Source organism: Gobius niger, assembly GCF_951799975.1.
Source record: "Gobius niger genome assembly, chromosome: 7".
Classification (NCBI taxonomy): Eukaryota; Metazoa; Chordata; class Actinopteri; order Gobiiformes; family Gobiidae; genus Gobius; species Gobius niger.
Genome location: NC_136858.1, coordinates 31,330,003 through 31,342,837, shown reverse-complemented (window position 1 = coordinate 31,342,837; position 12,835 = coordinate 31,330,003). Strand labels below are relative to the sequence as shown.

General features: G+C 39.8%; 1 protein-coding gene across 2 annotated transcripts in view; it reads right to left on the bottom strand.

Moving 5' to 3' along the window:
* fam204a (family with sequence similarity 204 member A) overlaps positions 1 to 9,595 on the bottom strand; it is a 28,128-nt gene extending 18,533 nt beyond the window's left edge. The window contains exons 1-6 of one of the 2 annotated variants that reach the window (XM_079560615.1): positions 9,579 to 9,595; positions 9,251 to 9,497; positions 8,773 to 8,884; positions 8,659 to 8,695; positions 7,886 to 7,991; positions 5,137 to 5,226 (exon numbers count right to left, since the gene is read on the bottom strand). In XM_079560615.1, the coding sequence (XP_079416741.1) occupies positions 5,137 to 5,226; positions 7,886 to 7,991; positions 8,659 to 8,695; positions 8,773 to 8,884; positions 9,251 to 9,475 (570 nt within the window). In that variant the 5' untranslated portion in view covers positions 9,476 to 9,497; positions 9,579 to 9,595. The other variant, XM_079560614.1, reaches the window with a different exon arrangement.
* Positions 9,596 to 12,835: the final 3,240 nt, after the last annotated feature.

Below are 12,835 nucleotides of genomic sequence, written 5' to 3'. Positions count from 1 at the left end.
CAGAATGATAAGGCCCATCCACATACAACCTTGATTTCTCCAAGACTTGTAGCTCCTTCTGGCCGGAGGATGCAACAATCCAACCATCTATCCAAATAAACATATTCTGGGTAGAGTCAACATTCAAGTGGCAAAGCTAATTTGGATTTTGAAAAACGTATAGCAGCCAAACAGCACTATATCATCATAACAGTGAAGCCACGCGGCTGAACTCTTCCACTGACAGGCGCCATGTTGTTTCATCTGTACGTGTCACTCACTCAACATTATGTTAATTACAGATTTAATTAGGCCGCGTGCAACTTGTTCTAAGTGAAATAATGTGCTGTAATCAAAGCCTGGCAGCCCTGTCCTGCTAATTGGAGGACATTAACCTTATAATCTGAGAAGCCATTTTACTTTGTGTCTATGAAAAGCAACATCCCTAAACAATCAATGGACTCCTGTAATTGCCACACAGAAGACAGCATTAGCGAGCTTTAATTTGTGCTGAAGAAGTTGTAATTTGCGGCACAATCTTAATGCTTTAGCTAAAAAAATAAACTGCCTTCTTTATCAATGCGGTGCTTTTTGTAAATCTTCAAAAAACATTTACCAAACTCAACCTGCTTTATCCGAGCAGTGCGCCTCAGAAGTTGGTTGGATGAAAGGCGCTCCTATCAGGAACATTTCTAAGACGTCTTCAAAACAGCTTTTATTTTTTTTACTAAATTGTTTTCACGTTTGGAGATTTAGAAGTAGAGCAGAAGAAATCATTCACTGATGTGCGGAACGCTGAAACAAACATAATGTCTCAAAAATAAAAGCTTTTTCCCCCATATCTTCCCTCAGTTTGCCTTTGCTTTGTGGAGATAAAGTGTTGGAGATTGGGCTGAGAGAATACTCCTCAGCCCAACGTTTAGCAGCGATTTCTTTACAAAACAATGCCTGGAGGGACCAACAGGCCTCTTTAGTTCTTCACAGCTGTCGGGACGTTTTTGCATTTTTACGTCAAAAACCTGTTCCTATTCTCCCAGTGAAAAAGAGCTGCCATAGTCATGTCGTGGTGTTATGACCGTAAACACATTAAAACATCTAAGCTCCACTCCGTACCAAATGAGGCACTCAATTATAAGCCTGAAATTGATTTTGGCCACAGCGGGGATTATCGATCCTCTAAATGTTTGTCGCAGGGCTCCTTGTCAAAAAGTGGGAGCCAAGGCAGTAAACAAATATGGCCGCTTTATCCGAATCACATAATCCTTTGGAACTGACGCACAAGTTTTCAAATTGTGTTAAAATCACATTTTAAGTGTCCTGAAGCTGATATGACTGTTATGAATAAATTCTTACTATACATAATTGGCGTACTTAAAATAAAAGTATGCAAATAACCTCACAATTCACACTAGACAGTCCCACTTTGATGTCAATATAATTTGCACATTGTTCTTTATCAGTCCCAACACTGGGAGTTATTTAAAGGTGCACTATGCAACTTTGTGAAAAAAAAAATCTTACTATTTGTGTATATGTGACCTTGTGCAGTGGCTCAGTGGCTTTATGGATGCAGCACGGCACCTTTGCTTTCCCTCTTTCCTCTATGATGCTCCAGAATCAATCGTTTTGGGATTTCTGGACGGTTTCTGGTACGAACTCACAAAAACAACTGATACTGGAGTGTCATTAAGGCAACTGTGAGGGAAAGAAAAGGTACCACGCTGCACCCATAAAGCCACTGAGTCACTAAAAGGTAAAATTATACACAAATAAGATTTTTTTTTTTACTTCAAAGTTGCATAGTGCACCTTTAAAGGGACAAGATGCAAGTTCGTAATTTTTATGCTCACTACTGCCACCTCAGGTCATACGTGTAACTGCACCTTCTATATTAAGCTGGCGCATGACGACACTTCAGACCTGAATCAACACCTTTTTGAGTGACAGTGCAGGATTTTAGAGGCAGTCGAGGTGAACAGGCCTGAGCTCATTAAACACATTAGGATATGGCTGGAACATGTAGGGGGAGGAAAATACTTCATTTTGAACTCCGTATAGTCCCTTTAAGTATGGTTTTCTAGACAAACATTTTTTTTTTTATCAAACAAATATCCATTTCACTATTGCCTGACCAAAAAAAAAGTTACCACAAAAAAAGTTCACGCCTTTAGTTTTGATTGCTGCACGCAGTCACTGTGGCATTGCAGTCATTTTTCTCCAAGATCTTGTATTGATGATGGGAGAGTGTGACCACTGTGCAAAGCCTTCTCCAGCACATCACAAAGATTCTCTCTGTGGCGGCCAATCCATGTGTGAAAATGATGTCTCATGTTCCCTGAACCACTTTTTCCACAGTCTGAGCCCAATGAATCCTGGCATTGTCATCTTGGAACATGCCTGTGCCATCAGGGAAGAAGAAATCCAATGATGAAAATGTAATAACCTGGTCATTCAGGATGTTCCAGGCATCAGCTGATCTCATTCTTTGGGAACATTGTGTTGCTGAAACTTGACCTGACCGACTGCAGCGACCCCAGATCAAAACAGTTGGTTAAAAGGCAACTTTTGTTTTTGGTCAGGCAGAGTATCTTTTGTTAATGAATCATTTTGTTTTGTTGATACCATAAGCTGTTGAAATATATAAACGTTTCTATTCCTTTATGTTTCCAGGCCACATCGCTTCTTCACACCGTTTACAACTTTCCAAGATGGCCGACACATGACTTCCCGTGCGAATGAAGTTATCAGCGCTGAACAACGCTCGGAGTCTGCCAGGCGGCTGTCACGTCCCATCACGGTTTTGGCACGGAGCGCGGCAGGTGCCAGGAGCCGAGAACCGAGTACAACGGGCTGCCGCTAAAACCAGCCCACCGCACCGTAAGAAGCTTTCTGAGGGTGCCACTCACGTCTGCAGCTCCTGCTAAAGTCCCTTTATTTGACCAGTCGCTTGTGGTAAAGATGAGAAATGGGTCTGATGCTGTGGGCTGATGTCTATTAAACGCAGGAGATGACAGGGCCAGGCTGGTAATGCCACTGCAATGAATAGAACAAGGGATTTCTCTATATTTTAAACATGGAGGTATTTAAACAGAGTGCCACGCAAAATGGTTGTCGATGAACATGCAGAACATGCATAGTCTGGGGGTGAAAATAGCGATCAAATGTTATTCATACACAAACGCAACTAATACAAGGTGGTATTTTCTTTGTACACAAGCACTTTTATGTTACATTCCAAGCTATACCTTTCTGTTACAACAGGTTGATAAATAAACTCCTAATCCTCAGAAAAACAAGGACATTATTATTATTGAGCTCGGTAATTAAGAAAACCTTTTAAATGTTTGACGACCTGTACTAAGAGCAAAACAGGAACGTCTCCATGGTGATGCTGATGATGTCCCTCTCCCTGCAAAGTTGCAAGTCTTCAAAACAGCCGTATAGAAATTGAGGCTTGATTTTATACAATCAATTTGGTGAAACGTTATGCTGCATGGCTTTGGGTAAAGTCTTTTCCCAAGTTATTTCTTTACCTTATACGTAGTCTTTCTCTGAAACTTGGTGCCGAAACCCAAAACAATGGCTGGACAGTCTGAATTATCTAACTTTATAAATATTGGTAAATCTTCTTTCTTCATTTTTAACAGTGATGGTGACAACAGTACCTGGCAGAAGCAAGTCAAATTTAATGAAAATTTAATGCCCAAATACTACATTTTAACGCAGGCAAAAAATTGGGGGCACTATTAATTTCTTAAGATTTGCAAAGATTTCATCAAACAGCAGAAAGAGATTGCATTAACAAGCAACTATTGAGCAATAAATGTGGATAATTCCAGCAAAAACTTCAACTGAATATGTTTTGGACCATAACTTATAACACTAATTTTGATGAATTTTCCAAGGTATTGGGATCTAATGGCAGTTTGAATCCAATTGAATGCTTATAATGCCTATAATGTCCTGCGGAAACCCTGCTACATTCATGTTTATTATTTTGGTGGCTATACAAAAGGGAGATTTTTGCGTCCTACAGCAGTGTTTCCCAACCAGGGGTACGGGGACCCCTGGGGGTACTCGAGGACCTAGCAGGGGATACGTGGAACTATTTCAGATTGAAAAAAGGGGAACATGTAACATACTTTTTATAGGAAAAGCTATATTTTTTGGGTAAAATGTGTTGCTTTGGAAGAATTTTATAGGTTTATTTTGACTGCACCATTGTCCCTTTTCTTACAAATACCACTTTTAAGTAACTACTTTCAAAATAAACTGTAACACCCTTGAGGTAGGGGGTACACGGTTGACTACTGAATGGCCAAAGGGGTGCGAAAGACAAAAAACGTTGGGAACCACTGTCCTACAGTACAAATACATGTACGTTGTAGCTAAAATAGTTGAACAAATGTTATTCCAAAAAGACAAAAGACAGCAGTTCAATAAACATGGACACACCAAAAACTACAAAAATGACAATCACTTTGGTCCTCTCTGTCCATAGGCCTGTTTACACAAGTAGCTTAGCCTCGTTTCATTTTGCCGCTAGCTTAACATAAAACATCATAGAATAGAGTATTTCGGCTCTTGGTGATACCTTCGAGTTGGTAGGAGGCATAAAAGTAAACTACATGTTTGTCATTATGAAAGAAGCTTATGCGGCCTGTAAGCAGCATCCATCATGAAACAAAGAAGTTTAACTTTGATGGTTGAACACTGCAGCGGAGAAGTCACTGCAGCCGCGCGTCTTTTAAAACCACAATTATATGTGTGTGTGGGCTACATTTTATGCTAAATTAGTTTCAAACCACTTGATCCTTGATGCCTGCCAAGACGGTTCGTTACAAAACTTCAGGCACTGCATTTAGGGACATGTACACTTCAAAGGTATGAAACTCTTACCTGGAGAGTGATTTAACAGTCGGCTTGAAAGCAATGTACCCTTCATTAAAAAGCAGAGCCAAAAGTCCTTTAGACACTGCCGCACTTCAAAACTAAGGGGAGGGCTTTCCATTAACTCAATGGGAAAAGGCTGCAGGACTGAATGGCGGGAGTCTGCGTGTGTTTTTGTTCCTCTATGTCTTTGCGGCGGAAATGGCCACGGATCCATTAGCCTGATTTGTCACAGCAGGAGCACCCCAAAGATCTGTTATCACGTACCTCTCGAGTGGCGAGGCTGTCGCTCATCTCCTCCGCCTTTGCAACGTCCCCTTCAGCGATGGCCCTCTCTATGCTCTTTTCTAGGCCGGACTGCAGAAGACGGAGAAGAAATTTAGATTTTTTTTTTAAATAGGGAGAGAGAGTGAGAGTGAGAAAAATATCAAAGTAACTTCACAAGTCCCCAGGGCCTTATTTTTAATATGATTGCCATTACTACAAATATGTAGATTTCCCTTCACAAATGAAAACCTTTTTGATTGGATATTAGTGGGGAAATCTTAGAAATGCTACAGGAGATTATCAAACATAAATGTGATTCTTTAATTACACACTTCCATTACAGGCCCGTTGCTGACTGAGGGGGGTGCAGAGGAGCGGCCCCCGGATACTGATGGCGGAGCAGTTTTGAGTGATGCGCCTATCTGAGGAAACGGGACACAGATTTTCACAGGGCCAGCATCTCATCACCAAAGAGACGCACCAGAAAGAGCCTCTGATTACGAACGCTTGGGTGAAATCACTCTACGCCTATGCGAAAGTACAGTGTCATAATTAGCTTAAAAATGCCAAATATGCAACAATATAGCAGCCTGGATTTGATTGCGCTTCATTATTTTCTGTGTATACCGAGGCTGACACTGATACAGTCGAGTTTGAAGTCTCAATTATCAGCTATTGTGGCAAAACTGACAGATCATCACGCTTTGTGCCAAGAAACACATTTAAGGTCAGAGAAGAAACGCTGTCAGCAGAGGGAATAATAATATCTCATTGCTTTGACAGCTTTTAACTTTCCTGCTTGTGCGCAAGTCTCCCTAAGTATGAAATGAAATCATATATTAATTACAAGAAAGTGCATTTGAGGAAGGAAGGCAGTCCTCATTATGTCGACGTGACAAGTTCTTTCTCTTTCAGCTCGTTAATCATTTCTTTATCCCCTCACAGTTGGCCCATTCAAAACGAGGCCACAATCAGCGAAAACTCAATTTTATGGTTTTCCAAGATAAATTAAGTACAAAATACTCCCAAATAATCATTAAAGGGATTTCAAATTGAAATGAAAAGACTTTCTATTCAGTGGGTCAGCTAAATGTTCATCAGGCATTTTGCTTCACTGGCAATTTACATGCTTTTACATTAACCACTCATTTATTCTTATGAGTGGGAAATGTTTGAACTCAGACATGTTTCACTACTTGTTCCCTACATTTTAATAAAAACACGAACACTAAGGCTTTTTGTTAACAAATGAATAGAATAAGAATATCCATATCAGTGGAAATGGTAAAGATCTAGACGTCTACAAAACAGGTGTAAACCTAACTTTACATCAACGTCACCAGAGCAACATACACCAGTGTTTCAAAACTGGTGGGTCGCTTGCTACCCACAATGGGCCCAGGTTGTTGCAGATAATGATAATCTATAACATTAAATACATTTTTGATATAAATCTAATTTTAAAATCATCTTTATTTCAGACTCGTGGTTCACTTACAAAAGACTAGATGTTAAAAAGGCACTGAAACGACACTGTCTCCAGAGTTTAATGTGTCGCAATCTATATTTGTGGTGGACACACTACAATTTCCTTTGTCTTTCTTAGACTTGTTGAGTCTACACATAAGCATTTTGATATTTTCTGTTGTCAATCGTGACTGCTTCGTTATGAATTAATGTTTTTGGTGGACACTCCTTATTAGAGATGGGCCAAGATCTCGTGCCACAAGATCTTGTGAGATTAAAAAACATGATTTAGTATATTGGTTTGCACTTGTAAATTGATTTTCATTTACTTAAACTGCTCAATAAAAGGAATTTCATCTTTATTTATTATTACAAATTACATGTCTCGTGGAATTTGTGTCTCGGCCCACCCCGACTTCTTACATATACTGTAAATGTTTGTAGCACAGTCTGTAAAATGCTCACTTTATCACTGACAAACATTTCTGTGGCATTTGTCCATCTTGGCTTCCTCAAAGGCCTCATTACAGGCCACCAACGCAGACTGACTTTCTTATATTTAGTCCAAAGGTGAGCATTGTACAAGGTAGTAAATTACGGTTTGAATACATTCAGTTTTGCCTCAACGTTCAAGTAGAAGTATTAGCCTGGGTATACAACACTTACTACCACATTGTTTATAATGTCATTATCTGACATGTCCTCACTGATGATGTGAACCTTATAAAGTCTCAGACTGCACATTTTCTTCAAGTTTAAAAGAAAATGCTATACAGTATTTCTATATGCTGTATATTTGTGCATAATATTTTAGATAAAGTTATTTTAAAATCCGAGCATTATAGGTGTCCAGTGCCTATAATGGTGTTTCAAATTTCCAAATTCCAAATATCTCCAATCCCAAACTGCAGTGTTATTGCCATATTTAGTTATATTACCCATGGTTCTCTAATCTTGTGCAGCTCAACACCCAGTATCCAAACCCGCTCTTATTCTGTCAAGCGACATTTAGGTTTTCAGTGGGATTCTTACATGGAAAAACCAACATCTCATTTTAATCTCAGCCATGCAAGAATCCTGTGTAATCTTATCACTAAATGTAGCCGAACATAATCCCTAATATTCTTCTCAATGTCAGGTCGAGTTGCCATAGTGATTCTTCTAATCCGAGCGCCATATCATGTGAAACAATGAGCGGAAACACAAAGGATGTGAAGGTAACAGCTCCGACACACAGTATTAAACCATGGCAGATAAGTTGGGAGACAGCAGCCTTTGTTACCTTCGGAGGGGGTTTGGAGCACGAGGGGGGTTGGAATCGATCATTTGCGCCGAAATACTGCTTAAGCTCATCCCAGTGCTCCTCGGGCTCCTTCTCAGGCTCCCTGCTAAAAAGGGAAATTTGTGTTAATGTTCGCAGCATGTACAAGGCGTTTAGCACAATCTTGGCACTTGGTGATACTTGGAGCTGGCAGTAAACTGACATTAGTGCCATTCTGATTTAGGCTTTAATCTCTGTTTTCCCATACATTTTAATTGGCTCTCTTTTTTTAAAGTTTTTATTTTTGGCCAGTGGGCTTTATCGACAGTACAGTACAGGGTGACAGGAAGTGAAGAGCTATTGAGACTGAGGCAATGTTTCATGCAGAGCAGTCTTACCCACTAGGCTATCGGCGTGATAATTTATGTTACATAGATTTAAGCGATCCGTCACTGTGTTTGGTATAGAGTCTTTATTTGTTTTTCTTTTTGGTCTCTGTACTCAAATACACTAGTAAGATTAAAACTATCAAATAGCCTGGGTCAGTTCCGACTCACCAAATGTTTATGTCATTGTCTCTAACCAAATACTCCCCAGAAATCATAGTTTGCAGTCAACTGTTATAAATTCAAGAGTCCACTGTTTTCCAGGCGTAAGGATCTGATCTTAGCCTGATCTTTGACGATCTGATCTTTGACAACATACTCCTGAGCTCTATGGCACAGTTCGTAATTAACCCAGTCTAATATAAACTTTACAGTACGTTATATTGAAAGCATTACTGAAAATTTTACCTGGTGTCTTCAGGTTGAGAACTATTCATTGTAGATCCTGTTAAACAAGAAACGCTTTAGAACAGAGGCACTTCGCACCCTGATCTTACTAAAAAAATTATAATGCATGAACACCTAGACGGTCTGTAGTGGCTTTGTCACCCTTCTTTCTCCGTCTTCTTTTTCTTTTTCTCGAGACTTCTACTATTTCTGCTTCCTCCTTTTTCCTTTGTAGATCCTTGAATTTCTACAAACAAAACACACAGCAAGAACATGAGAGTTTGAGGCTTTAAAAATGTGTCACATATTTTGCATAATTGCATACAGAATAGAATAGAATAGAATAGAATAGAACTTTATTGTCTGTTCCAGAGAGCACAATTTTGTCTTTTGTGTTAGCTATTGTGAGGAAGATGTACATGTACATTTGATTGATTTATGATTTGTAATTAGTTGTCTGCACTTTTACCTTGTATTTTACCTTTTACCTTTGATTGCACATTTTCTGACTATCTGCCCCTCTAATAGTTCATAATAATGATAGAGGCAGTGAAGAAGCCAAAAAAATAACTACCAGAGTTAGCTTGTTGCTTAGCATCCCTCTTATACATACTTGCCACATGTCCTGAGATATTCCAGGCAAACTGCACTGTGCCTCACTGTTTGCATCCCATCCGCTGACACTGACACCTTGCAGAGCTCCCATTGAAGATGCTGCGTTTTCCTCTTTGGATCTTAACTTCTCATCCCTCTCCTCCTCCTTTTCTCCCACATTCTCCTCTTCGTCGGGACTAAGGTCGTCTTCCGTAAAACCTTTTGGCAAGAGACCGCTGTACATAGCGACTTAACTAATCCCGGTCCTATAATGTGAATAACAAAAAGCTTTTCTTTAAAACAGACACAGTTTGTGATGAAATACGCGCGGAGCAAGGGGAACTTACTTCCGGGTAAACAATATGACGTAGAAAGCAAGTAGGCGCGTGATTGGCTGAGAGCGTTTCCTGGCCATAACAAGCAAAATATTGAGAATCTAGGCGCTAAAACGGATACAAAAAGTTATATTTCAACACTGTAGAAGATTTTCACTGTGTATTGCGTCAATACTTCCTTCATTGCAGGTGTGAAGTCTGCGGGACACATTTGGGAATTTTAAAGACCCTAAATTCGAGGTAGCGTTGTGCAACATTTCTAATTGAGGTGAGTGAGGCGACGGGCAGGTCCGTGAATTACCAGGAATCATTCAAATGTTAACCTATATTTGTGTCATGTTCCAGGAGAGATAAGGGTCCCTCTATGACCAGTGGTTTGCAATTTGCTCAAAGTGCTCTGGGCATTACATTATTATTAGAATGATTAGCATGCAAATCTTGTATAGCCGCTGGCTCTGGCACAGGCAAATCTACCCTTAAATTGCTCTTTCACACTCATTCACATTAGGCTTTCTTTGGGTTGCATCTTATTGCAAAGCCAGAAGTCTGCATAAATTATGGCCCTTATATTTAATGTGCTACATGTGAATGCACATTAGACACTTAGGGACATGTAAGGATGCATATACCAAGTTCAATTTTACACTGAATAGAGTGCCAGGCTGGACAATAATAGAGGATAGTTGAGAATTAAGACATGGAGGTGTTGCAGTAGTAATAGTATTTATTTTATGTAATAGATGACTATGTAAGATGACTATGTATTTAAAAAGGTCTTAAAAATGTTTCATGATTTGTACCTGTCAAGTCTGATTTAACTTTGGCTTCTTAGTTCAAACATCTGACGTGAATGGACAACTTGACGAGTAAAGTACTAGTGGTTTACGGACTTTTTATTTTTGATTTTTTTACTGCTGTAGCATAGAGTAGTGCCTCCAGTGTATTGTACTCCTTGGTCCGAAATGTTAGAACATACTGTAAGTAAAAGTATGCCATCCTTATGTTCATAAATATAGTTAAAGCCACACCGCATAGGATTTTGCCCAATAAATACAATTAAAATACAGGGATTTATTTTATGACACATATTTTCATTGAAAAATACCTCATAAATGTATAAAAAAAAGATGTGCTTTTGCTGTGAGCGGCTCAGCTCTCCTAGAACATGACTGTAACTTTACAGTGGGTACGTCTCCAGCTCGTCTCCATGGAGATGTCGACTAAAGGCAGCAGGATTTGCGATTTAAACAGGTTAAGTTCTCATCCAAATCCATTATTTGATTACCCACTGCAGTAATAGCCTTTTCTGTGTCGAGCTGAGCATTAGGAGCATGTTTTGTACTGATGGCAACAGTATAGTCCAAAATGTTACGCAGTGTACCTTTAAGTACGTCCTGTGGTCTATTCTGAACAACTGCCTGAACCGTATACAGAGTTGAAGACAAAGTAGATACAAGAATTATGCTTACTAAACAAAACAAATGTTCTAATTCATGAGAGTAAATAGTTATACTTTCTTTTTTGTTCTTCACAGGGTTTCAACTGGTATTCCTGAAGTAATAATATCTGCAGAGCCAGACCGAGCTTCGGACCTTTTACTTTGTAAGTAATAGAAAACAGTCGCACGCATCCTCCTATTGTTAATATGCAGTAAAAAAGAAAATATAAATAAAAGCAGCCAGCTGTTCAAATAGACCAGGGGACCTTTCCTTCTCCTTGACCCTGTGAAACTTTAGGAGCAGTCAGAGGAGCTTTGCAAAAATGCGGTGCGTATTAAAGCGGCCTGATGAGGCTTATGCGGTATTGAATGTCATCTCCAACATGTCAAATCTCCATCTCATCCCCTAAAATATGCGACTATTAACTGCTATCACTCACTCGGCATTATCGGGGCCTTTAATTACGTGTGTGACAAGTCGACGATGATCCCCGCATCTTTTGAAGGTGAACCCCCCCCCCCAAAGTTTAAACAAATTTGGCCCCCACGCAAGAAGCCGTTCATTATTGATTGCTTGACTTTGTATTCTATTTCACAGTTGAATTATTGTCTTTGCTTCGTTCCAACCATCTCTCTCTCTCCCTCTCTCTCTCTCGCTCCTCTTGGCATGTCCCACAGTTCATTATTTCCGTCATTTCTTGGTAATTTGGAGTTTGGCTGTGTAAAAACTTAGAGCCTCTTATTAAGTTTTGGCCACGGCGGATAAAAGACAGGCCTGTAAGAGCACAGAGATAAACTAATCATCTTAAAACCCTAATTATTAGTATCTTACTTTGACAGGCTGTTTTTTTTTTCTCCTTCTTCTCTTCGCCAGGCCGCCAAATTGAGCTTCAAATGGGGGGAAAAGGCGTATCTTCTTGAGCGGAGTGGTAATAATTTTAAGTCATTGCCATCGTTCTTCTTGGTGTGGCAGAATTCATTAGCGCAGATTAGCGCTGTGTGTACAAAGTAAATGAGATATCTAATGGCAAACGCGGAGGTCCGGGTGCTCGTAATTTCCTGGCCAATGTGGAGAGGATGATGTTAAGAGGTGATTATAGCGTGTGTTTTGACATCTTCGCTGCGATGTGCTGTAGATTTGACCGGGCAAAACAGTAAACCGCTGACCTGCGAGCCCCTACACTTGAGCTTGGGCTGTCCAAAGGTGATAAAAATGAATGAAGAACGAATCAGATTAAGCCAGTGCTGCGCAGAGCCAAGCACATTTCTCTAGTGAGGATACACGGCAAGTTAATTATGTGTGTAAGGAGAAGGTTGGGGAAAAATAATAAGATTACAAAGAATAATTTGCTGATATAATTACAGCAAAATTGGGTACACACAATCGTAAAATACATGTATTGCTTGACCCGGGTTAGCCAGTGAAATAAATCCTCCTTCTATAGCCTTTGTTAATTTGTTTTTATCATCTCCAAGTGGTGTTTGTGCAGGCAGTCCAATTTGCATGTGTAATTCCACTGTGCAAATTGACAACAAGGAGATAATTCGAGAAAATAGGCTGGTTGCAGGCCCCCGCTATCTTCCCGAGCCTATTCATTTTGAGGAAGCGCTGAGGCATGAAACTCATACATCAACTATTTCCTGACAACGCTTAGGCTTATTGTCCCCTAAAATGTCATTACAGCCATTATTTATGAAGCTAATTCATTTATTAAACCATATTTACTCTGACAGAATTTGTCACATTCTATCCATATCCCGGCCATTGCTTTTGAACAAAGGCTCTCGATGGGTTTGTGCCAACGCGTAGCGCCTCGCAAAGTTTCGAACC